General features: G+C 33.7%; 3 protein-coding genes and 1 long non-coding RNA gene across 6 annotated transcripts; 1 reads left to right on the top strand and 3 right to left on the bottom strand.

Moving 5' to 3' along the window:
- Positions 1-466: 466 nt before the first annotated feature.
- On the bottom strand, positions 467-23,144 carry px (plexus). 2 transcript variants are annotated; one of them, XM_035080082.1, is made up of 16 exons: positions 23,005-23,144; positions 21,425-22,325; positions 20,100-20,356; positions 19,623-20,016; positions 19,275-19,530; positions 18,986-19,177; positions 18,178-18,862; positions 17,996-18,095; positions 8,855-9,111; positions 8,270-8,517; positions 8,018-8,170; positions 7,781-7,926; positions 2,810-5,101; positions 2,520-2,729; positions 2,052-2,429; positions 467-1,970 (listed from the first exon to the last, which is right to left on the bottom strand). In XM_035080082.1, exons 2-16 carry the CDS (start codon positions 22,212-22,214, stop codon positions 1,765-1,767), a joined length of 6,564 nt encoding a protein of 2,187 aa, XP_034935973.1. In that variant the 5' UTR covers positions 22,215-22,325; positions 23,005-23,144; the 3' UTR covers positions 467-1,764. The 2 variants fall into 2 exon arrangements, with proteins under 2 accessions (XP_034935973.1, XP_034935974.1); XM_035080083.1 differs by having other exon boundaries at positions 18,181-18,862.
- Positions 23,145-23,322: 178 nt separating this feature from the next.
- Positions 23,323-24,405, top strand: LOC118065053 (uncharacterized). The gene is made up of 3 exons (XR_004690130.1): positions 23,323-23,464; positions 23,705-23,898; positions 24,273-24,405. It is a non-coding gene; the product is annotated as an uncharacterized lncRNA (long non-coding RNA).
- Positions 23,570-25,211, bottom strand: Dhod (dihydroorotate dehydrogenase 2). 2 transcript variants are annotated; one of them, XM_035080085.1, is made up of 3 exons: positions 25,070-25,211; positions 24,591-24,967; positions 23,570-24,499 (listed from the first exon to the last, which is right to left on the bottom strand). In XM_035080085.1, exons 2-3 carry the CDS (start codon positions 24,940-24,942, stop codon positions 23,682-23,684), a joined length of 1,170 nt encoding a protein of 389 aa, XP_034935976.1. In that variant the 5' UTR covers positions 24,943-24,967; positions 25,070-25,211; the 3' UTR covers positions 23,570-23,681. The 2 variants fall into 2 exon arrangements, with proteins under 2 accessions (XP_034935976.1, XP_034935975.1); XM_035080084.1 differs by lacking the exon at positions 25,070-25,211 and having other exon boundaries at positions 23,604-24,499; positions 24,591-24,973.
- LOC118065052 (LYR motif-containing protein bcn92) lies at positions 25,075-25,739 on the bottom strand. Its single transcript, XM_035080086.1, has 2 exons — positions 25,469-25,739; positions 25,075-25,401 (listed from the first exon to the last, which is right to left on the bottom strand). The coding sequence occupies exons 1-2, from the start codon at positions 25,561-25,563 to the stop codon at positions 25,191-25,193; spliced, it is 306 nt and encodes a 101-aa protein (XP_034935977.1). The 5' UTR covers positions 25,564-25,739; the 3' UTR covers positions 25,075-25,190.
- Positions 25,740-25,756: the final 17 nt, after the last annotated feature.

The following is a 25,756-nucleotide window of genomic DNA, read 5'->3' as shown; positions in this document are numbered from 1 at the left end:
CTAGTGAATTTAAAATTGACATACACAGCATGCGAAATGTGATATGGATAGAAAAAATTGCAATATTTATTCAATTGATAATTTTTTGTTGAATTATTAGTGATAAAAAAAATATATTAAAATAATTGTATATAATATCTATATATTAAAAAAAAAAATGATCTTCTAATGGGAAGGAAAAAAAATATAATGTACTCATCAATATTCTTTTTTCAAAAAATTTTACTTTTGTTTTCTCGTGTTTGTTGGTTTGTTACGTGACCAACTAACACATTCAATTCCACTTTTCAAGATACATTCGTACATAAAAAATAATACAAACAAATCTAAAAAATATCATTAGGCACTCAATTAACAAAATCTAATGACGAGATTATGAGAATCACATAATTCGTTATTTTTATCAATCAATTAAAAATTAAATAGTAATTACATTTATTGACATAGAAATGAAATTTTTCTCCTATTTTTATCATGAAAATATAAACATTAAATGATTTATATGAATTTCCGTTTGTATTCCTTCGATTCGTTTTAATCGCGAGATTTAACTAGCCGATTACAATGAATTGCGAGGATGGAATGTTTTGATTTCATTTTTTATTATTATCATTATTATTTAAATTTTCCTTTGTTCTCGCTTTCTTTTTTTTTATATTTATTCAGCTAATACAGAGATAATACTCTGTTTAATTATCAAACTAAGTAGCTGACCACTTTATTTTTAATTTGTCGCACATCAAAACTGGCCTTGACTCACTTATGTAAAGTTTGTGGACAAATAAATAAAGGACGGGATGCCCTTATTATAGTCAATTTATCGCCAAGCCGATAAACTTTAATAGTTTACAATTATTTCCATTGATACTGATATACAGTTTTCTTTATTACTAACGAGATACAAAATTATAATTAAAATTAGACCTCGTCGTTTGTTTACCATTTTTTTTGTTTTTTGACTGGTAATAAAATGACCAAGCTCCGCCTATTTTGTTATTCAAAATTGCCTTAATTATAGTTTATTTTATTATTTATAATATTTTATGTATGTATGCAATAGCTCGCTGACGTTCTTGTTAAATATCGCAGTATATTCTCAGTTTATTTTTAATAATTGAGAACCCACAGTAATGAAAATAAAATAAGTTACACCGTTTTTTTTTTTTTCGTGATGTATGTAATCATTTTTCGCGATAAAACCTTCTTTATGATACAAATTACAATTAATATTTATACTTTGGGTATAAGAGCCGTCAGCTGAGGATCTATAAAATACTTAAAATTTATTAGAAATCCATTTTTACTGATGATAGAAAAAAATTATCATCTTTTGCTTTACTATACAATTTATACATACGTTCAAATATTGATATGAGCCTATAATTTAAATATCTCTGTATTAGTATTGTTTTCTTTTGTATTTAATTGTTCTTTTATAGAGAAATATTCATGTTTTTAATTGAGAAACATTGTCCAATTAATCGTTGTGCTTTTTGTCTGTTATCAATAAATCTTATAAGTTATTCATATCTATTTTCCATCAAGAACAATGAAATTAAAAAAAAATAATTATTGAAAAAACTCATATGCAATCTGTACATACATTTGGTCAATTAACTGTCTGCTTATTAACTTAATAATATGAAACTGCTAAGTACATACAACATATTTCTACTATTTCGGTGGATATCCGCACTTCGACGACCCTTAACCCGCCGATAATATCACAGATGAAAGAGTTTCCGTGTTGTGCGTTGCGCATCGTTATCTCTTTTTATAACCCCTTGCAAGTGCATTTATCCTATCGATTTGTTCACTGATACTACGTCTTTCAGACTCAATTGATGATTTAGTAGCTAGCAATTCGTTTCTAACCCGTTCCAATTGGATTGCTTCTGATCGCAACGCGTTTGCACGTGCTATTAACTTTGACATGTGTTCCGTTAGTACTTTTCGCTCCAATGATTTTTCTGAAATAAAATTTTACATCATGACAACTTGTTATTTTTTCTACCTCTATTCCTTAGTGTATTTTAAGGAGAAAAACTTACCTTTCGAATATTCGTTGTAAGCTGTCATAATATCTTCAATATTAGTCCAACTTAATTTTTCATTTTTTTCACTCAATTGATCATCATCATTCTCGTGAATATTGACTATTTTATAAGGTTGTCGTATGCCATTTTCACCAGGTATAGAAAAATAAGGGGAAAAGAAGCTTGGTATTAGTGGTGGTAGTAAAGGCGCTCGACCAACTGGTGGTTTTACTTTTATTTTATCCAGTAATCTCATTTTCTGGGGTGGTTTTGGTGAAGCTGGAGGATTTTTAGAGTATTCCTGAGCTATTCTGTCACAATAGACTGTTACTGTATTCGTACTTTTACGCTTCTTTCGATCTCTTAACACGTATTGCCATGTAATTTCCGCTTCTGAATAAACAATTAATTAAGTTAAATCAATTTTAAAAAATTCAATTACAAAAAAAAACATTTTTATAAATAATTTAATCTAAAACTTACCATCCCTCTTATTAGGTGGCATAACATCGAGTCCAATAGATCTGAGAAATCCAACTTTAGGCATGAAATCTGAACAATTTATCAATACATCTGGATGTTCTTTTGGAATAGGTAAAATTGATTCAACTGGAGACTCATTATTGTCAAGAGGAACTTCTGGAGGTTCTGGATTTAATCGGTAGCGTTTTTCCAATTTACTTAGCTCGATTTCTGTCAATTTGAATTATTCAATTAGTCAATCATTTAGAAAGTCTTTTATAGCGAAATGAATAAAAAAAAAAAATACTCACCATTTCTTATACTGAGAGTAGTAAGGCCGAATATGGCAAGAAAAGAAAGTTTTTCTTCAGAATACGATAGCTTAGCTGGTGGTCCTTTGGTGATCCATAGATCAACATCTTTTATTTCTTCTTCACCTTCAGACTCTGAACTACAGGCAATACTGGCATTTTGTTCTCTCTTACGTTTTCGACGTTTCTCTGCGAGATCTAGAGAAGATGTAATTTGCTTTGGCTTTTTAGGAGATAATCGTGATTTGTCATTAATATTATCTACTTTATTAAGAGCTTTAGTAGGATTAGGAACATTGAGCACAGGTGGTTCGCACTTGACGGAAATTTCAGTCAAATTATTGCACTTGTCGGTGTAACAATAATATCCTTTTAGTTCATTATTAGAAAAATTCAATAATATTTCTTGGTATTTTGGAATTTGAAGAAGAACATTCGATACATTCTGGCATGTGCGCAAGACCTCTTCGGATTTGATACTTTGAAGAAGACTTGCATCAAGTGGATCTTTAGGAGTGATGTCATTGATGGGAAAGGTTGAATTGCCTGGTGGATATGGTACAGCTACAGTTGTTGAAATAATCGATGAATCTTGTGTTACTTTAACAGGTTCAATTTTTCCATTTTTTTCTCCACTAACTGAACTCGTTGATTTTACTGATACAGGACTCGCTCGATCTTTATTACTTTCATTTGTTGCATTTACAATTGGATTTTCATCAGAGGAATTACATGTTGGTCGAGTTTGATTAATTTGTTTAGACGGTACACTTGATGTAGTATCATTGTGTATTTTATTTTCCTTTGGAACATCAGGAGAATTTTTATGATTAGAATTGACATGCTTGACTGTAGCTGTAGTAAAATTATTGTCGCTGTTGTAGTAATTGACACTTGTCGATGATTTATCGTGAACACTGATCCCATTATCAAGTGGGACTCCGTTCTTCTGCGAAATTCCAAATGTATCATGGCCATCAGTAGAAATTGAGTTGGATAGTTTGGTGCCATTAATGTTAAAATGTCCAACTTTTGTAGTATCACCATTCGTTGAACATAATGAAATTGGCGTAGTTTGTTTTCCAGATGACTGTGAATGTTGCTGTTGCAATGACGCTGAGAATGCCTGTGGTTTATATAGACTCGAGGTATTTGACACAGGAATGTGAGAATGAAACTGCTGGTGAGTGTAAATAGAAGTTTTTGAACTATCTGCTGGCGTAGTATCTGTAGGAAAATTTGAAGCACTTGTACCTGGCGTACTGACTGATGGTTTAACTATTTCCTGATGATTTATTTGACTAGTCATGGTTGGGTTATGATTACTGACAATTGACCAAGTTTGAGGAGGTTTAGATGAAGACCTAAAAGAGTCCTCAAAAGGTCGCACAAAAGCAGGTTGCGTAGGAGTCGAGGTAGTTACTGCAGTTGTTGGCACAGGTGCTGACGAAACTACAGACGTTGCATAAGACGTTGTAACTATAGTAGTTGGTTGCAATGATGCTTCTTTGATTTTGGACGAGCTATGGCTGGTACTATGTGACACATTATTAACATTAACCGATGGAGCAGCACCAGGTGTTGCTAATGTGGCGGTTGCATGGGTTGTCATCGTTCCACTAGCCAGTAGTGAATTGGTAGTTGTAGTAAACCCACTAGGTAAATTATGCTGTGGTTGAAGTGGTTGATGCTGCTGTTGAACTGATGAAAGAGGAGGAGCGTGAGATACCGGATAAGTAGATGACACGGTTGTGGATGTGCTGACGCTACTCAATAACGAGTTCGAGTGCTGACTAGAATGAATGGTATTGGGCGGAGGAGGGGGAGGAGGAGCCAAATGAAGGCCCATCATCGGAGCTAAAGGCATATTTAAAGGAGGTTGTGGTGGGATTCCCGGCGCTAAAGATGGAATTGAAGGAATTGGAGTGGGACCAATAGGGGGTGGAGGTGGCGCAATTGAAGGTGGTCCAAGATTTAAAGGTGGTAGAGTCGATCCAAGAGACGGAGCTATAGACGCCGAGCTGACGGAAACTATCGCAGGTGTGTTTAAACCACTGACAAGAGGCGCTGATGGATTTGAAAATGTTGGAGCAAGTCTTGGATGGTGATAAACAGATGCAGTATTTGATTCAGTAGCCAACGTTGGCTGCTGATCTTCTTTTCTTGTTTGATTATGACTTGTTTTACAGATGACACTGTCGGTATTGACATTATTTTGCGAACTTGGTCTTTCTCGTTCTCGGTCTCGTTCCCTCTCGTTATGCAACTGCGTCGCTATGGTCGGCTTCCTAGCTGGAACAAATCCGGAACACAGTGCTTGGTAATGCTCTACTACTAGTAATTGTTTTAATAAATTGAATTCTTTTTTTGGATCATCGCCAACATGAATATAAACTTACCTTACTCCTTACATACCAATCATAAATTACTCCACTTACTTCAACTTAAATTACTTTATATAATTTATTCAATATAATAACTATCAAGTATTGGGGATGATTTCTGTCATATATAACCATATAATATAACATTATTACAATAAGCATCTAATGATTGATATAATAATTTAAAAATAAGTAAATTAATAAAAAAAAAAAATAAATAGACAATAAATAAACATGGAAAAAATACCGAAGCGATCGCAGTCTCATTGAATACTAGGTTTTGGTAAATGGTATTAATAATATCGAATTGAAAGTCGAATAAAATGATTATACAGTGATTGTATAAGCAATCACTGCATTGTTTTGTCAATATGAGAATCGGAATCTTCCCCAAAACTGTTTCAGAAAACGACTTGAGGGTCAATAATTCCAAATCAATTATATCAATTTTGAACTCTTTTTTGAAATTATTTGTTTATTTTCAATTATAGTCCAAATATACATGTTGTACATAATAAATTATATAAAAATGGCATAATTTTGACAAATGAATGTGTAATGTGTGACAGTTATTTACATTAGTGGCTTCAGTCAGTGTAATAGAAAAAACAGTATTTCATTTTATTTTATAGCAGCGACTGAGAAAAATGACTTCCAAGTCCAGTAAATTGATCATGACTTTCTAAAACAGTTACGGGAACTAACGCAAGAGTGCTGAGACCTAGCAATCGATGAAAAACCCATTTATCAAGATTAAAACTACTTTTTAATCACTTACTCATTATAATCAATTATTTAATACTTTAATTTATTATTTTATCTAAAGTTTGACTAAACTTTATCAATTCATTCATTCCGTAAATTTATATTTCAATATCAATTTACACATAATTTTGACATATAAAAAGACATTTTTAAAATTAACACCCTAAGAACTCAGATAACTAGGTTCCGTGCACTCTCATGTTCAAGTCGCGCCGTTGAAATGTAATTAATTACAAAAGTTTACGTATTTTTTTTGTTTTTATACCTGCTTTTATTCTCATTTGAACAAAGTCAGGCTACAAAATTGGCTTCTCATCAAAAATGTTTATCTGTTTTTATTTCTCATAATTTTGAAATAAATATCAGGATAATCCAACTTAATTATTAAATTATCCTTGTATTTATTTCTTATTATTCCTTTTTTTTTCTATCTCGTGATACAGTCATTAAATGGAGTTATATTTAAGTCAGCCTTCGAGTTAATCCAGTCAAGATTTGCTAACTCGTGCCTCAAAATTAACGGATCTATTACTAAAGTGGCACTAGAAAATGGTGAAAAACACCCTTTTGTCTTACAGAGCAGTTTATTTATTTATTTTCTTATTAATTGATTTATCAATTAACTTTTTCTTTAATATTTTTTTTTCGTTAATAATCCATGGCCACAAGCCTCGGCATTGTATTTTGTCTATTTAAAGATAATATGAAATTATTTTCGCGTGTAATTTTTTTTTCTTGTAAAGAAATTTTTATATTCAATATTCTTATTTTTTTTAAATTGTAATTTGTATTAAAAAGTTACTGGATGAGACGACGCCGCTATTATCTCGATCCTCATTAAGTGCTTATCTAAAAAATGTTAAACCTAGCTTTATAAGAAACGATTAACTATGACTATAACTTTCATTATCGCTACATTAAAAGTAGAAGCGTAGTATGTTATTTTTTTTTTCAAACTTTTTCATTTTCTTTTTTTTACAGTCAAGTACACGTTTTTATTATTTTATAATTCCATATAATTTTATTCTTTTTTCTTTACTTTATTTATCCGTTAACTATAATCAATTTCAACACGAAAACGCCGATAAGTGTTGCAGTACTTGACTTCAATTTATCACTTATTTTTTTTTTAAACTTTATTATTTTCACGTGAATTCAGTCTGATTACATTATTAAGGGTAACAAAACTTGGCCATGAGAAAACGATCGCTTGGCATTGGTTCTTACGGAGGATAAAGAACAAACGGAAACAAATAAAAAGAATAAAACAATAAAAATCGTTATTAAAATGAAATCAATTAACTAATTTAAACGAACGAATGTAATTATCGACCATTCGTTTAATTATAACGGGGTGCAAATACTGCACTTACCGCATTTTAAAATTAATAAAAAAAGAATACTAATACAACATTGGACGAAAATTTGAGAGAACAATTATATCGCACATTTTTCACGATAAATATTTTATCTCATTTATAATTTCCCTTTTCGTAATTTTGTATCATAATTAATAATTTTAATTATTTTTTTCCTACTATTTTTATCTTTCTCTGTATTATAAAATCATACAGCGATTTATTCTATAAAACTAATCGCCGTGTAAACTATCACTTACTAATGGTAACGTGTAAGGTTTACCAGAGAAGAAGTAGAAGAAGACATGAAGTAAATAAAAACAGCCTGCTATAAAATAAAAAATACCTAAATTCATCACGTAGAAAACAGACTATTTACGTGGACGATCTGGTAAACCTTAGATATAATACACGACGGTTCTGTTTTCAATGGAAGGCAGTAGGGGGTGGAGCGACTCGCTCACCTGCAGTATCCGCAGACGCTGGAGCTGGTGCTGGAACAGGTGCAGTGGAAGCTGAATTACGTGCTGCTCTTCTCCTCTCTTCCTCCTCTCGTAGAGCAGCCTGCTCTCTAGCTTGTCTCAGTCTATGTTCTTCTTCTAATTTCAACCTAAACAAATTACCAGTAAAAATAAAATTTACTATTTAGAGTGTTCTTCATTAATTAAACATCATTACTTGAATTATTTCATTTTATTTACCTTTCATGCATTACAGGAGACATAAGACCAAGTGAAGCTGGTGGTAACATGTCAGGACTATATCTTAATCCATAAAGAGGATAAGAGGGTAGTCCTGGAAATAATGGAGGCCTCAACATACCCACTCTTTCCAAATACAATTGTTCCTCTAACCTGAATCAAGTTAATTACAAATATTAATCGATGGAATAATCTTTTTTTTTGCTATTCAATGGAGTTTGAATGCTAGTCAATGTTTTTTTTTAATTGTACCTATAAGCGTGTTGAAAATGAGGTGGTGGATAGAGACCATGATGATAAGGACTATAAGCTGCAGGATCAAGAGTAAATGCCGGAGGTGGCTGTGTTGGATGATGTTCCGGCCGATACGGCTGAAAACCGGAACGAGCAAGTAATTCGGAAGCTGCAGCAGTTACACTATGCTTGCTATTCTCTGCTGGTCTTGCTGTTGTGTACATTGATGATATTTCCTCCGGTCGACGTTCATGAGCAGACCGTTCCTATTGAAAAAGAAAAAACACGTTATTTTCAGTTAGAAAGATTAAAGTTGAATGTATATTAATCATTTGTAGAGTGCAAAAAAAAATTTTCTGCATGTTTTTGCACATTTAATGTTCAAATGACCTTTGACACTTGTCAAAAACCAGATCTAAAGCTTAATATTGTTAACGTAGGGAGACTGTTACTATGAAAGTAGGCAAGTTGAAAAACGAAACAGGAATAAAAAACTGGTATCAACAGCTGGGACATGTGTACGAGTGTATTCCAGTTCTTTTGGTTCTGATGGAGTATCAAAGGTCATGTTCTAAAGGTCATGGGACTTAAAAAAGAACGAACCTTAGCAGGAGAGGGTCCTCGAACAAGAGGTGGTGGCGCTCGATTCTTTGGACTTGCTCTTGGTTCCTCATCCTGAGGAGCCGGTCCTGCCTGCTTGGCGAGGTTTCTTAAAGCTGCAGCAAAACTTCTACTATTCTGTTGACCACCTGGACCTGGCCCAGGACCTGGAGTATGTCCTTGAGGTAATACACCAGAACTTGGTCTGTGGGATTTACCAACTGTGCTCGTCTGTGCTTTTGTACTCGCTGGTTGAAGACCTGTCACAAACAATATAAAAAATTTATGTTAAAAAAACTTGCCTAAGAAAAAAATCATTTCTTTTCATTGAGAAATATTTACTGGATTAAAAATCCATGTTGTATTTAAATAAAGATATGCAGTAAATGAAAACCAATTAGATGAATAAAATTAAGAGAAAAAGAATGCAAGAAAGTTACCGTAATAAGGTAAGAAAAGAGAGAAGAATATCGAGAAGACAGAAAGACATAGAGTTAACCACAAAAGATAAAAGATTCTCGAAGGGAAGATGACTCCTTCCTACTCGAATATAAGGAGTGACTGCATTCACTAGAGGGGCTGATTCGAAGGGTGGATTTTAAGCGGCTTACAGTCGGTTACCATGGCAGCACTGCGTCACGATCAAGAGAGAAATAGACAGAGGAAGGCGCAAACTGTTCTACTCTTTTCGACCATCTCGCTGACACCCCACTCGTTTGCACCAACTCCGGATTACTTCTAACTCTGTTTTTACACCCACACTTTTTTTTATGAGCTTCCACACTTTGTGTAATATCTCGACACATGAAAAGATAGTTTAGTGATTTTTTTTCAACTAGTATAGAAGAAAACCAGGATGTAGATCTTATTTCAGATAAATAATCTTATGTCAGTAGATTTTTAATATTAATGTCAGATGATATTTTCTCACGAGTATTTAAATGGTAAATATACAAGATTAAATGTAATATGTATAGAACATCATGTACATCCTGAATATTTAATTTGCCGGAGATACACTGACATTTATCTGAATGATGTCTGGTTTAATTTCCATTTAGATACGAATTGAGAATAATTAATGAGATAAATTGCTAATTAATTTCTACGATAATGCAGTCCTGATTCATTGATTGAATTCGTATTAAAACTATACTTGTTTTACATTCATATTATTTCATGTAGATTATTATTAAAATTTTCACATTAAAAATATCAGCATCATTTTCAATTTAAGATAATTATTCTATAAGTTTAAATTATTTTTAAAATTAACGTAATAAAATAAACTTTTGAAAAATAATATTCACTTGATTTGAATTCATCAAATTCTAGCATGAAAATTTTCCCAATTTTAATATCATATTTTCTGTTTATTTTCCATCGTTCAGTATCGAATTTTTATACGTAAATTATTTGTGTCTGGGTATTATTTCATGGATATTTAGTCACGAAACCAGTTTGAATATCAAAAGATTGAGTTCCATTAATGATATTTACTTCAACAAAAAAAAAAAAAACTATTCTGTTAATAAAAGTATTGGTAACTTTGTGTAGATAACACCAAAACGTAAAAAACAAAAAATCAATTTTTTGATAAAAAAAAACTGCTATCCAAGTATATAAAATAAAATTTAGCATTGAAGAGAGTGTTCTAGATACTCCACACAAACATCTGCATTCATTAATTTCTCGGCGTCAATGCAGAAGCATAGGACAAAGCGATGGACATGAAAAAGCTTGTGAAAGTAAAGCCTGAGGGCTAAAGTGCGTCCACTACACCATATACAAGGGCTGTGTATATTCAATTATCCCCACGATGTGGCTGCATCGACCGCGCGAAAATATACCAGGCTATATAACTCCACTGGGGAATATACATAGAGAACGCTAGTCGTTCTACTATTTCCCGGGGGTGCTTTTCGTCCACGTTCAGTTCATCGCTTGGAAAAAGTGAGGATTGAGGAGAAAATGCAATTATCCGATCGACGGGTAATTTGTCCCAAGGGTCGAGCATTGCTATTGTAATAAAGATAATTCCTTTTTTTTTTCTTTTATCAAATCTTATTTCGCTTGTTCGTGATTTCATTAAGGTAAGATCGGATTGACGAACACTATAAAAAGCATCAGCAAGAGTTTGTTAATATGAAAACTATACCAATAATTCTTGGGTTTAATTAAAAAAAATGCATTTAAAGATGAATTAATTGAAGATATATAAAGAGGTAAAATAATAATTTATGTTTGATATAAAAAAGAAGATAATAAAAGTGTAAGAGAAGCTTTTTAATAAATTAGATGAATGTAAGGGATGATAATAAAAAAAAAAATGATAGAAATAATAAATAATAATGGAACAGAAAATAGTAAAACTGTCAACTGCTATTGTCTTTATCTTAGAATATAGCTATAAAAAACATGAGGTGAAGTTCAAGAAGGGGATTGTAGTCACCAGTTTCCGGTGACCGGAATGGCCCAGTCAGAGAAAAATAACGTCCACTTTTACGAGCACCCTCAAACTCAAATAATTTTTCAACTACACCAAAAGAATGTAGTGATTTGTCGTATATTTTCTCATCTTTTATTATCTCTCATGGTCGGAAATTCTCCATGATTATTTTCCGTGACGGATTAATCGCCCGAGGAAAGCTGCACACTGAATAAGCGAGGCAAGAGAAAAAAAGTTTCCTCTTTTGTAACCACAAAGTTAAACGAGAGAATAGTCTGCTCTGTTCTCGACATCCCACTGGATTCGTAGTACGCTTGACTCTGAGTAAATGTGCCGAGTAAACACTTGGCAATGCTTTCATTACGAAAGTTTAGTTCCTGAGGACTTTAATTTCCGTCCAGGAGTTTACCGGAACTAACTTGAACTAGCAAGCTCCAGAGTTAGAGAGAGAGAGAGAGGGGAATTTTGTTGGTATTTGTAAGAAATGAAAATAAAAAATAATTATATGAATATTTGTGACGTAGATGATGGTATAAAAGTAAGTTGACAGTAATTGAAAATCAATTCCAGGAATATCGATAGTAAAATTGACATCTCAAGAGATATATCCCGGGGACGTGACGGGTAAATGAGTCAAGAAGCTTTGATGTACAAGATCGAGGAAATTTATTTTCTCTGACATGAAATTTCCGCTTGACTCGTACTTGATATCGTACTTGAGAATAAAAGCTTCTTCGACTTTGTCTTGTACGGGACTATAGATATATAGTAGAGAATGAGTAAAGGAGGGCGAGGTCTCTTTCCACGACAGAGACGTTTCCATAGCGACGGGATTCACCCTCTCGCCCATGACAAAGTCGTCGGCGTCCCGTGAAATCGTAGATCGGACAATCATTCAGTGGATTTCATTTTTATTTCCCCTGTTAACTAATAATCCAACCATTGAACCTATAACTTGGCATTTAATTACAAAATTGATTCAACTGAAATGATCATTCAGATGATGCCATCAAAGACCTAAAAATGGAAAGGTGGCAAAGTTGAAAAATAGATGGAAGTATTTATTCTGTGATAGGGTCATGACATTGTGTGGCCCGAATCAATTAAATATATACCCCAACGTCTAGTGAGTCTCCTTGGTGTATAGTCATCTTTTGTGTAAGATTGCCAAGAGAGTGTGATCAAGCTTCCATCTCGGGTTGTGCGTGCGCACAAGCGCGGAGCCGCCCCAGAGAAATGCCGATAGAGTGAGAATACGTCGACAAGTTAAGAGAGAAGAGAAGACAACGAGTGAAGTAAGTCCAAGGGGCCAGGTTCCCTTTAACAAGCTCGTAAGCCGATGACTCGGAGTCATGACAACGCCGGCGTACGCCGGGTCAACGAGTGCCAACTGGTGCCAACCATGTCAAAAGACGACAGCCAATTGCCTGTTGGAAAACAAACTCGCTTCATCTCTCATTTATTACCGCACACTCGATACTCGTAAGCATTATCTACTTGCTACCTAATTAATATCATATCACTCGATGATTCCTAACTCTCATCCATTTTTACTTTTGTCTTATTTTACAATTCATTTATTCATCAATCTCCATTTCTTACAAGCTCTCCAATATCTTGACACTACACTCGACAACGATATGCGTTTATGCAGTCGTCGATCTCGAAGAAGAGGACTTTGGCCTTCGCTTGGCTAACGACGCGCAATTTATCACGAAAAGAATTCTACGCTCGATAAACTCCCCCCGTTCAATTGTACGCGCATGCTCATTTAGAGGTGCTTTAACGTACTAAAGACAGAAAGAGAAAGGAATTAATGAAAAGACCATACTGATATTCATGTACATAATGGAGCTTCAAGTTTATAATATTTTAATGAAATAATTAAGCATCGATTCTCGTCAACATTTATCAGAGTAATTGAAAGGTATATGAATGTTGTTAGTGTTGATTCGATGACAAATGCACGACATAAGAGAGATACAGAAACTACCACCCACCTCGCGTGACTCCAATTGTTATGTGAATTAGTTGTAAATTGTGCGTCGTGCATGAAACAGATAAATGTTTTTAATGGATTCTCTGACACCATGATAAGATTTAAGTCAATCTTTATGTTACAATTAATTATCGATTCATTTTATTATAACTTTAAATTAAAAATAAAATATTCTATTATTACTATTAATTTATAAGAATAAATGTAAAAATAATCAACATAAATCTCATTGATTATCTGAAGAAGAAGAAGAAGAAGAAGAAGAAGAAAAGATTTAGCTGGTTGTCAGAAACAAAAAACTAGAATGTAAACAATGCCAGTGATAACTAATTTATTGTCTTTTCTTCGAATTGGTTTGATATTTTTTTTTTTATTTGCCGACGGTTATTTCAAGAAGTAAACTATGTAAAGGCTTGATTTATTCGAGGATCAAGTTGGAGAAAAACTAGTGACAGAACAACCCTCAAGACGACACTTGGACGTTCAACCAATGCGGCTTTGACCCTCGAGTTTCATTGGAGATCACACACAAACACATAGAGGATAAGAGAAAATATAAGGGGAAATATAGACATGAAGACTAAAGGAAGTGGTGGAGGGACTATAAAACCCACTGTTGGGCTATTGATCGAAATTGAGGGGAAGAGAGGTTAGCTTTCACCGGCTCCCGACGGTCATAACTAATTCATGCTCTTTCCCGCGCCTTGTCAGAACCTTTGAGAAATTTACGTATACTTAATCTTTTTCTCAGGAAGTAATTTGCGCCAAGAAGTGAGGAATCAAAGGGAAAGAAAAGAAAATTGAGATTGATGTCTTGTATAATGTACATCATGTATCTAGAGTATATCTAAAGAGATCGCAAATCTCTAAAGCTAAAAAGAATATCTTCAAGGTATAGATAACAATTCAAGAGATGTCCTAAGTGTTTGTATGAGTTTGATGAAAAACCAAGTGAGAAAAGGGAGGATGAACAAAACAACATACTGTACAAACTATTTTCTCTTGATGAGACAAAAACCTTAGAAGAATCCAAGAAAAGGTAATTCTCTAATGATTTAATGATCATTACTCACTCGACCATTTTATAGAAGACCACATATAGAGACTATTGTATTTATTTATTAACTAATTATTATCTTGATAAAAAATAAAAGTCAAGTACATCTATAAATACTCAACTGACCATAGAAATAAATAAAAGAGCAAATTCAAATAAATTTCATGATAAAAATTATACCAAATTTTTCATTCAATATCTAATGATGTCAATGAATTTTCATTTTTTCTTTTTTTTGGTTTTCTAACTTGGTTAGATGTAAACAGTGGTATCTGAATTAAGATGAATGTTAGATGTAATTAGCAAAAGACTGTTAAGGCAATAAATTAATGAATAAATGTACAGTAATAATTGATGACTTGATGAGTAATGACATTTACTGTTTATCAGAGTTCGCACACTTGTTGAACGCGCTGACGAATAGACTTTTGTAGTCTTGGCATATGACGATTGATGAATGTGCGTTTGCTTGAATTAACAAAATTACTTCTTGGAGGTTCCATTAATTTTTTATATTCACTCTCATGATGAATTAAAATGGATTTATTTTTTTTTTTTATTATATCCAAAAGTTTTGATATTAATTAAATTAATTATTCATATACATTGGATATATTTTTAACAACTATAACTTTTGAAAATAACTTTTAAATTATATTTATACAGTTGTGAAAAAAAAAATTTAATTAACAAACAATTTTATATCAACAATACCTGAATAATAATAAGGATGCCCGGTATGTAATGGATGAACAAGTGGATGAGGTGCACGAAAATCCATTTTTATATTTTGAAACACCAATTAATCACTATTTTATAATCGTGTTAATAAATCGGAGTATTTATTGATCGATTTATTAAATATATATTTCACTTTTTTGATCACCATTCCGATAATCGAATAAACTATCATAAAATTAAACTGAACATATTGAATAATTGAATAGTCATAGCAACTTTTTTCTTTTCACAGACACTAGGAATCGAAGAACGAACGACACGAATGGTTGAAGAGGTCGATTACTCTTTTAGCCAGCCATCACGGATACCACTAACATAAACCTCCAATCATCAAACAACGGCATTTCTGTCTTATACATACATCAAACACTATTAATAAAAAGGAACAATTATACAAATTGACACTATGAGTAATTGACTTTACACAGAACTTAAACAAAAGGTCAATAATGTATATAAAATGGAGAATAGATGTTAAATACACAAAAATATGGTGTAAATAGCATAAAAGAGTGACATCGCGCGCGAAAGGGTGAATCGCGGCGCGAGACTGCGAAGCTTTCGAGTCTCCTTGCTGATGGTAGACGAGGGTTTCATGGCTTTCTTGGAAGGGGAAAGGTTCAAAACGCATGCGCCAGGGTTGCGCGTGCTGCATACAGAGTACTCAAAGTAGTGGGGAATCAAAGTGATGAAGTTGGTTAGTATAGATGCTTGTTTTTAACACAAACAGTCACAGGTTTGCAATCCATTCAACATTAAATTTTATTTACTTATTTCACTCATAACCATTTTTTAAACCATAAAGATTGTCTGATACAAGAGCATTTAAATTTTCAATAAAAATGGAGATCATAAAGTTATCAGAAGGAGGAAGTAAACACCATTAAATCAATACCTATCTCAATAACAATAATATTTATGATAGCACCAAAGCTCATACAACGTTGACTAAACGCTTGCGCAACAAATAGATATCTACAACTAAAGTATGCTTCTTGTCACTTGCCATTTATCGTCAGCTCATCACCTTTTTGTTTTCCTGATAATCTTGTGATATTTATTGGTAAAATATAATCCAATATGATTTTTTTTCTATAAATCTAATCAAACAAGAGAAAGTTCGATAATGCAGCTGACGAGTTTTGAAGCGTTACCCTAGCACTTTTTGGCTTGTTTCCGCTAAATAACCATCCTCTCACATGCCAGCTAACATCTGGCGCTGAAACACGACATACACACCCACCAATCAGCCAGTCCCCTCTCGATCCTGGTTGACTTCTATTCTCAGTTAAACCTCTATTTCTTTTTTTTCCCCATTTGCTCTCCCGCGAGTCTCATTTGATTCCAGCAATAAAACACACCCTCATCTCTTTTTCATCCGCTTGGAATTACCCTTTTGACCCAAGTGAACCGTAAAATAACATAAAATATTGACTATTGAACGCAATGTTTGATATCTACAGAATAATAATTGTTAATCAAGTGAAATAGTGTGGTATATTTACATTTTTGATAATATGTATATTAACGTTAAAATACAAGATGTTCCATTAGATAAAAGGTGAAACATATGCGGCATATAAAAGAAGAGACAGGAAGTCCAACAGTAGCTGTCTGTCGCGCAAAATCAATGCCTAGTACCAGCGACAGCCAAGTTCCCCCCTTTAACTTGAATTGCCCGCATCAACCCCTCCAAGCGCACTCTCTACCATCATCGACCCCTTTCCTTCTTTCACACTCAACTCTTGCTCTCCTGGTATCCTTGCTTTCCATGACGTCAACTAATACTCACTATTAATTTTTTCCTTCCATACATATTGTAATGAAAGAATCCGCATTTCACTGTTCATATCTAGAGGGTATTGAATGTTTCAAAACAATCCATGAAATTAACGACAGCAAAGGTAAAATTGAAAAAAAAAAAATTAACAAAAAATAAAAATGAAAGCCAGAGCCTTCTGTTATAAATATGAAATGGTGAGAGGGTGAAAAAAACGAGCGGTGAACCTTCAATATCCGACGGTGATATCGATTGCCAAGGGCAGAAACGACTAGACCTTTTCCCCTCGTGGTCGTAATGTGAGAGGGATAAAGAGGGTCGCGGTGTAGGGAGAGTGGACGTACACTTCGTGCTTTGGTTGAGCTCAACAAGCTGTGGGATGAGTTGACGAGAACTTCCCTTCGTAATTCGCATTTAGGTGTCGGCTGGGTTGCTAAGTGCGGGCGCAGTGCGGTGTCACGTTGCGGGCATTTAGTCTCTTTACCCTAGTCACCTCCTCTTGCTTCCAATCTATCAATCTTATTTCCTTATTCAACCACGTCCGACAATCGATTGCCCAGATAAAGGAGAAAACGATTAAATCACACTGTCGATAAAGTGTAGAGTTTAACAACTAAATAATGGTAATTATCTTTTGAACTCTCGGGTTAAGGATTATCAAAAGCTACAAGAGTTTATCATTTGTATATCAGAGAAAAGGAGCTTGATTCCCAGCGGATCATAGAATATTCGCTTGGGTCAAAATGGTCCTGAAGGGTAACCAGTCTGTACGTTGTTGATAACATTAAAATATTACAAGATAACTTGAACAAATATTGGTATCTCAAAAATTTTTTCTACTTTACTGCAACTAAAGAAAAGCTACGGTATTGTTGATAAGTGTGGAAGGATGAAAAGGAGTGTGTAAAGTACACTTTCTTTCCCCTTGTCACGTTTTTTAATTTGAAAACTGCAAATTTTGAGTATAATCAAGATTATTCAATCTAAATAATAGAGACTAAGATACTCATGTTATCTGCTAACACGAAAAAGCAAATGAATATTCAATTATAACTTGTAAATGGAAATCTGGAAATTTTAGATATGAAAAGAATAATTTGTTCAATCATTTTACTTGCCTGGTTGTTCCTTTTCTGGTAACTTGGGCGTTAGTTTCTTTTCCGGAGCTTTTGGTGAACAGTTTTTACGTGCAGGTCTCACAGTCAATGTTGGCGGAACCTGAATTAATAAAATTATTGAAAAAAAGAGATTGAATGAATTTGATTTTATCATCTGATTTAAGAAATTAAAATCGACTTACTACTTTTTCAGAACGTTCTCCAGAAGGCAATCTAGCTATAGAAGCATCCGGACTATCTTCCGGAGGAGGTGGTTGTACAATCCAGTTATACTCTCTCTTTTCAACAGGAAGACCCCATCTTTCATATTCTAAACTCTGTGTACGCAGAGTTTCATAACAGTCTAAGCAAACTACAGCAAAATCACCATTTTCTAATAACAAACTTTTTTCCGGTTGACGATGATACCTCAAGAATGGGAAATCTTTAACAGGAAGTGCTCGTACTCTCCTACGATATGTCGTAATACCACATACATAACACCAATAATCGTGGGTATTATACTGTCTTTCTGGAGCATTAACTTGTTGTCCAGCAGGCAAAGATTCATATCTTCGCCACTGAGCCAGTAAGGTATGATAACAAAAGGTGCAAACAAGAGCAGAACCATCTTCACGAAGTTGTTCAGCATTTTGAGGCGATTGATGGCGAAGTAATTCAGGGAAAAAAGGAGCATTACGCCCTTGTGGACGACTATATAATACCCGTGCTAATGTCAAGTCACTATGAAGACCACACAAGAAACAGTAAATAGAACTGCTTGATGTTCCGGGGTTACTAACATACGTTCGATCAGAATTTGAACTTGGTGGTGTAGCAGCAGTACGATTGACATCACCATTAGGATGTGGACTAGGTATATCATATCTGTAAATATTTTATTTTAATTAATTAATTTCAAATAATTATTCACTTTTAAAAAAATAATAAATAATAAATCATTAAAATTTATAATTATATTGATTAAAAATGATTATTATAATTTTATACCTTCTTCGTTCAAGAGGAACACGCTCGGCATCCATACTTTCCCACTGTTGGGCTAAATGATCAACACAGTGACTGCATGCCAAAACTCTACCATGACTATCCATGCAGGCGTTTTCTGAAGTACGTGCCATCCCTCTCAAACAAGGAAAATGCATCGCATGAGAATTCATACCTTCGGGACTGGTAGATAACCTAAGAACGAAATATTGTGATTATTAGTTTGTATTGAATAGTTACAACAGCTGGTATATTCTATCTTGGATATATTATCACATTGTTTGTAACTTACCACTCCATTTGGGCACGTGGATACAGTCGCTCACATATATAGCACCTGTAATTTTGACCGAGTGTTACATTACCATTTTCCGTAGGCGCACCACTTGGTACATTTCTCTGAGTTGAACTTGGAAGTTTAACACTAGCACTACGTGGTTTATTACTTCCTACACTCGGTGTTTTATTTAAATCATACGGTTTAAAACGGATATCACTACCAGCTGAATTTGCTGGAGATTTAGCAACAACAGGTCTTGGTGAAGGGCCTGTAAATATTTAGACATTTTCATTAGATAACTTTCTTGCTAATTGTTGTAATGAAAAAATTAATTAAATAAAAACTAATTTATTTACTTACCCTGTTGACGAAATTCTCCACTCTGTTGTCCACCAGTCTGTTGAATCTCACTATTTTCACCACCAAAAACTTGTTGCTTTTGCGGTATGGCTTTATAACAGATGGAGCAAACTTGCACCATCCCCTGAGGACTTATAGGACTAGCTCCGGGAGGCGGTCGTAAAGAACAAATAAAAGGAAAGTATGCTTCTTTCTCTGGGTTAGGGCAACAGTAGAGCAATCTAATACTGGATGAGGGATATTCTAGTGCACAAGTATAACAAATAAATGTAGTTGGATCTACAGCTGGGGCTTGACGTTTCCTTAAAGTATAATTGCGATCTCCATGTGGCACTCCTTGTCGTTTATATGCTTTCCATTGAAGTAAAAGATGATTTTGGCACGCGGTACAAGCCTACGAAACATTTATATTTGTCATTAATATATTAAGACTTGTAAAGACTCTTATATAATTGAATTTTTGGATTTTTTTTTCACCTGAACACGACCAGCACTGTCCATTGGCCGACTTTTACTCGGTCTTGGATGTAGCATAAGAGAAGGAAAAAATGGAGGTGGGCTACTTGAAGGATGAGGTGGTGTTGGCAGTGGTTTAGCTGCTATATGACTGAGTGATCCTTTTTTAAATTCATCTCCACATACATAACAAACTTCAGTCATAGAATTTTTATCTGGCATAGACAGATCTAAGATATCTGTACCAGCACTTGAAGATGATCCTCCACTGTAAACTCCTGCAAAAGAAATCAAAAATTGAGTAAGTTTTTATTGAAAGTAGGTTTAAACTACTATAAGTAATCTTAGATGTAATAATAACAAAAATAAATAGTAATTTTCAAACTTTTTACTAAAGTATTCTGCATTCAATGACTGCAGTCAAATATTTTAGTTTAAAGTTAGAATGTGCGTGGCCTAGTTTATCGACAGAAAAAGTAACAAAGAGAAGTGTTTATACAAGAATTTTCAATATCAAAACTAGAGATATAATAATGTCATGTTGTCGTATTTATTGAATTGACCCTCGAATGATTCCCACTATTTTATCAGCTAAACTGTTGACCTTTACTTACGATCGCTGACATTTGCCGGCGGAAAGTGCGGAGGCCAATGTAAATAATATTAGATTTGATTGTTTATATCATTATACCAAGTTAAAAAATGATGTTGATAATCCATTTAATACGAAGTTGTAGCTAATGACACAATTTTACGGATTTACCTCGGTACTCTATATACCGTATACTTATAAAATCTATTTTCCATCATGAAATAAATAAAAGTCATTGTGAAATATTTCAGCTGTCAATCATTTTGCACACCACTTGGTTTGAAAAAATTACATAATCCACATAAAATTGGTATATTTTCCTTTGACAGTTGTATGACTCATAAGAAATGTTTTTTCACAGAAGAATGTCATGAAAATTTACTGCTTATCTTCAACTTAAAATAAGTGTGTAGACGTTGGTGACATTTATATTTGACAGGTTTCTTCTCCAACTCTACATATCTCAAACAAATAATTTTGTAACCAGAAATGAATCTGCACTCAAGTTGACCAGCTGACCTTACGGATAAAGATCCAATTAAACTCCAACAGGTCAATTCAATAATTAGAAATATTTTATACACGTCTGTCACTGATTGTACATATGTCTCGTCAGTACAAAAGGTCAATAAACTGACATATATTATTTTTACTATTATCTAAATATAGATTCATTAATATATCGAACGCAAGTTCCAAAAATGTGTACTGGCGTTCATTACGAATTTCTTGATAATTAAATAACGTAAATTACCTTGAGGTTGGGATTGTAAGGGAGGTTGGGGAGCTGGCGAACTTCTTGGAGCGTGTCGTAAGTCTAGAGCTGCTTCATTAGACACACGAGGCTCTTCTAGAGGTTGACGTGGACTCTGAAGTCGTTGATGTGGTGATTGTAATCGCTGATGTGGAGATTCCATAGTGAGTCGTACTTGTTCTATATGTCTGGCAGTTTCGGCCGTGTTTGAATGCGGTCTCGGCAGTTCAATTGAATTTGAAGGTGGTCTTGTTTGTTCAGTGACTCGTGGTGAAGGTGAATTGGGTGGAAGTCTTGGAGACATACCTACTGGACGGTGCTCCGGTCTTTGCAGAGATTGATCACTAGTTAAACCGAGAACTTGAGCAGCATATTCACCCTGAAGAGCCATCTCGGCTCCAGTGAATGGACCTCCATCACATCTTTTTAACCAATAAATTCTTTGACTGTGTGGCCTTGCATCACGTTCGTAACTCTCCCATTGTTGAAGCAGCAATGCATAGCACAAACTACAAGCTTTAACAGCACCACTTCGGGCTCCTTCTCCCCGATAGCCAGCAGGTGGCTCATGTGATTCCAAAAATGGAAAGTAAGGTTCGCTGGGAGCACTACCAGGTAATGGTTTAACTCGTAACCAATACTGATCGCTATGACCTATTGTACCACAGACAAAACATACTCTTGCACCTCCACCAGTGTCATCTGCTCCCAGCTGATTCGCCTGCGAGTTTGCAAGTGATTGCCCCTCAAGTCCCGGCTCATTTTTCACATATAGCTTGCTTTCCATCATGTCAGGAAACCATTTGTTAGCTGCGAGGCAGTCTATTAAAAATTCATGCCACGCGTCTTTATATTGGTAAGCGTGATGAGATCACAATTTTATTCTTCATACGATGCATATCTGAAAATGAAAAAATAATACAAACAGTTCAAATTACTTAGTTTATGTAAATCACTGCGATTGTTTACTTTACAAAGAAAACATCTAACTATTCGTTGGTTATGACAGTGATGACTAATGTGAATATTTGGTCACAGCTGTGACCTTATTTCCAGCGATAGACTGCTTTCAGCATGCACTGGGTAAAGCACAAGTCTTGAAAAAAAGAACTGGATATAGAACTTCTTGGTACTTTAGAGTAAATTATGAGTTAAATGAAGCTTCTATTTTTCTAGAGAAAGTCACTTAAAAATATATTTAATTTAAAGATTACGAAATATTATTTCACAAAAGCAAAGTAGTGTAGTTATTGGTTAATTGAAAGTGCAAGTGTCGATAAATATAAATAAATAATTAGTAATTTGAATAAAACAGTGAATGTTTAACAAGTAACATAGAACAAAATCGGAAACACTTGACGAAGAGTCTTGAAGAAGAATTCCGGTCACAGGTTAAAGCTTAAGCGTGCCACTGAGGTTATCTTTTGCTCCAAGTCAGAGGGGTAACCTGAGGAAACAGGTCTAAAGCGATTATAGACAAAGTAAGAAGTCGGGCACGCTGACTACCGAAATACGCATCAAATGAAACAAGGAAGATACAGTCTGTCGTTCGTTTTTCAATATATTAACAGTGCACTCACACATTTAACATCGACGAAAGATAGCCGCAGCATAGCTCGAACGTCCGATTTGATGGAATACGGCCAACTCTTAGATACCGGGGCAATCCAAGCTCTCTTATCTTGCTTTCTAGTCTCTGCCATACGTGCTCATGCACCACACCGAGCTGCTGGGTGTCACCTTGCCTAATCGTTTACACGTTGTTAAACACATTTTTATACACTTTTACCAGGTCTCGTAGTTTTCTAAACACGTATTGAACTGTTAATTAGTATTAAAGAGTGAAAAAATGCCAAGATAATGATTAAATAGACATTTTATCAAGCAAGAGTACCGCAACTTCGGCTCAGACCTTCGCCATGTTGCAAAATTGCAATCCGTTTCCCATGATGCCACGCAATTTCATCATATGACAGAGCCGCTTTATAAGCCAATCACAGCAAAGTATTCGAGCGCATGCGCTTCTCGACACTTGCCAATGTAGGCGCGGTATTTTGGAATTTGTTTTTATTTTCATCTGTTTTTCAATAATAAATTTAATTACTACAATTAAAACTTTTATTTATTTAATTATTTCTACAAAGTTTTTTTTACAATAATCTTATTACTAGTTTAAATATAAAATTATATTCCATTTCAAGACGTAACAAATAAAAATACAATTATTTTATCAATATTCATTCATTGCAATAACTTATCAGTTATTTCCTTTTCCAACAGCATCTGCTACCGAAGAATATCCATTGGATTCCAATAAATCATTCAGTTCTCGTTTTATTTTTTGAACTACTGGAGGTCCATGATACGTATATGATGTATAAATTTGTATTAAAGATGCACCAGCATTTATTTTATCAAAAGCATCTTGACCAGAAAAAATTCCACCTACACCAATTATTGGGATTTTTCCTTCAGTAAGTTTAAACATATCAGCAATAAAGGATGTTGATAAATCAGTTAATGGTGCTCCACTCAAACCTCCTTTTTCATTTTTATACGGATCTTTCAAGTTTTCACGTTTTATGGTAGTATTTGATAAGATCAATCCATCAACTTTGCACTTTTTTTTTTGAATTACATCAACAATATCTTTTTTTTCTGTTTGTGTTAAATCAGGAGCTAACTTCAAAAGCAATGGAACTTTTGAATTAATTGAATTCCGTACTGTATTTACTTCAGTTAATAATACTTCTAAATGTTTTTTTGCTTGTAAATCTCTTAAACCTTCTGTATTAGGACTCGAAACATTAATAACAAGATAATCAGCAATATCATTGAATTTTTTTAGGCCTTCAACATAATCATTAACTGGATCAGTGGATGTTTTATTTTTCCCTAGATTAACTCCAACAATTCCATGAAAGTTTGGATCCTGTTTCAACATTGCTATTCGACTTCGAACAATTTCGTGACCATCACTGTTAAATCCATAACGATTTATCACAGCTTTGTCTTCCGATAGACGAAATACTCTAGGCTTTGGGTTTCCTACTTGAGGAATTGGTGTTACAGATCCTAGAAAATATTAAGTAATTATTGATTTAGAAATACAATAATGTAATTTATATTTAAATAAATGATGATAAAACTTGAAAAGACTTCATACCTATTTCCACGAAGCCAAAACCTGATTTTATAAGACCTCTAACTGCTTCTGCTTGCTTATCAAATCCAGCAGCCATTCCAAGTGGATTATTAAATTCTAATCCCCAAACATTCTGTTTTAAAGTTACAGGATCGGGAGTTTTTTGTTTAGGAATAATTTCCCATTTGGCAGCAGTTACAGCCATTTTATGTGCAATTTCCGGATCAATTGATTTTATCAATCGCATAACTACTTGGTCGTAAAATTTTTCATTCCCTTGGAATATAGACATTCCAGTGAACAGTGATGCTCCGCCAAATGATATCATTAAAAAAGATCGTATTTTTTGTTTATTAGATAACTTTGAAGCCATATTTGAATAATTTACATAAACTTGTCTAAAACATCACAAAATAATATTATCGTATTTACATAGCAATATGGGTCTTACCAATTCATATGTAGGTTATGTAGCACCGGTTAAAATAAAAATTACTCACAAGTAAAATTCTTCATTCGTACATTAAAAAAACAATTGTATAATTTATTTATAAACAAATTCTTTTATCGATAATAGAAATTAAATAAATTAAACATAAATATAAAATAATTCCATCACAACTATTGAACACCAGTGTGAGCTTTCTTTTTATCGATGCCCTCAGTTTCAATAATTAAAGGTCTTGTACTATATAAATTTCCAATTATCACTTGCTTTTTGATAACTTCTAACGATTCAAGTCCTTTTTGATAACATTCTTCAATTGATTTTTCATCTTTCAGAGTCTGGTTGCTTCGAAACTCATGTCTTATTTTTCTCAGAGCATATTCTCTATAATTAAAGTTATTTTAATATACTTATCAATTTAATTAAATATTCTTTTGAATTGATTGTTTACCTATAGTTGTATGACTTCCACTTCTTGCTTTCACGTAGTAAATTTCGATAAAGATTCAAAATAGCTTCACGCCCACAAGCCATAATGTTTTGCATCACACATTAGTTCGGTGTTCCTTCACATGCTCATATCACGTGGACTTCATTTCAAAGAACATTCAGACATTAGACAAGAAATCAGAAGAAAAATGTTTGTTTCTATTGTTGGATAATTAATTTAAAAGAATCTTAGAAGAATTATCAGTTTACTTTGTAGATGATAAGGTTATGAATGAAAAACTTTTCAAAT

Source organism: Chelonus insularis, unplaced genomic scaffold (genome assembly GCF_013357705.1).
Source record: "Chelonus insularis isolate UGA/USDA-ARS -01 unplaced genomic scaffold, ASM1335770v1 contig_264_pilon, whole genome shotgun sequence".
In the NCBI taxonomy this organism is placed as follows: Eukaryota; Metazoa; Arthropoda; class Insecta; order Hymenoptera; family Braconidae; genus Chelonus; species Chelonus insularis.
This window is presented reverse-complemented; position numbering and strand designations above follow the sequence as displayed.

Bases quoted from the DNA above. Each gene is read 5' to 3' on its own strand.
- px (XM_035080082.1), bottom strand. From the start codon at position 22,214: ATGATGGAAAGCAAGCTATATGTGAAAAATGAGCCGGGACTTGAGGGG. The intron at 20,357-21,424 runs GTAATTTACGTT...TTTCTTTTGCAG, and splicing joins CTTACAATCCCAACCTCAAG to GAGTTTACAGTGGAGGATCA. The intron at 5,102-7,780 runs GTGAGCGAGTCG...GATTTGTTCCAG, and splicing joins AGCGTCTGCGGATACTGCAG to CTAGGAAGCCGACCATAGCG.
- Dhod (XM_035080085.1), bottom strand. From the start codon at position 24,942: ATGGCTTCAAAGTTATCTAATAAACAAAAAATACGATCTTTTTTAATG. The intron at 24,500-24,590 runs GTATGAAGTCTT...AATATTTTCTAG, and splicing joins TTTTGGCTTCGTGGAAATAG to GATCTGTAACACCAATTCCT.
- LOC118065052 (XM_035080086.1), bottom strand. From the start codon at position 25,563: ATGCAAAACATTATGGCTTGTGGGCGTGAAGCTATTTTGAATCTTTAT. The intron at 25,402-25,468 runs GTAAACAATCAA...CTTTAATTATAG, and splicing joins TGGAAGTCATACAACTATAG to AGAATATGCTCTGAGAAAAA.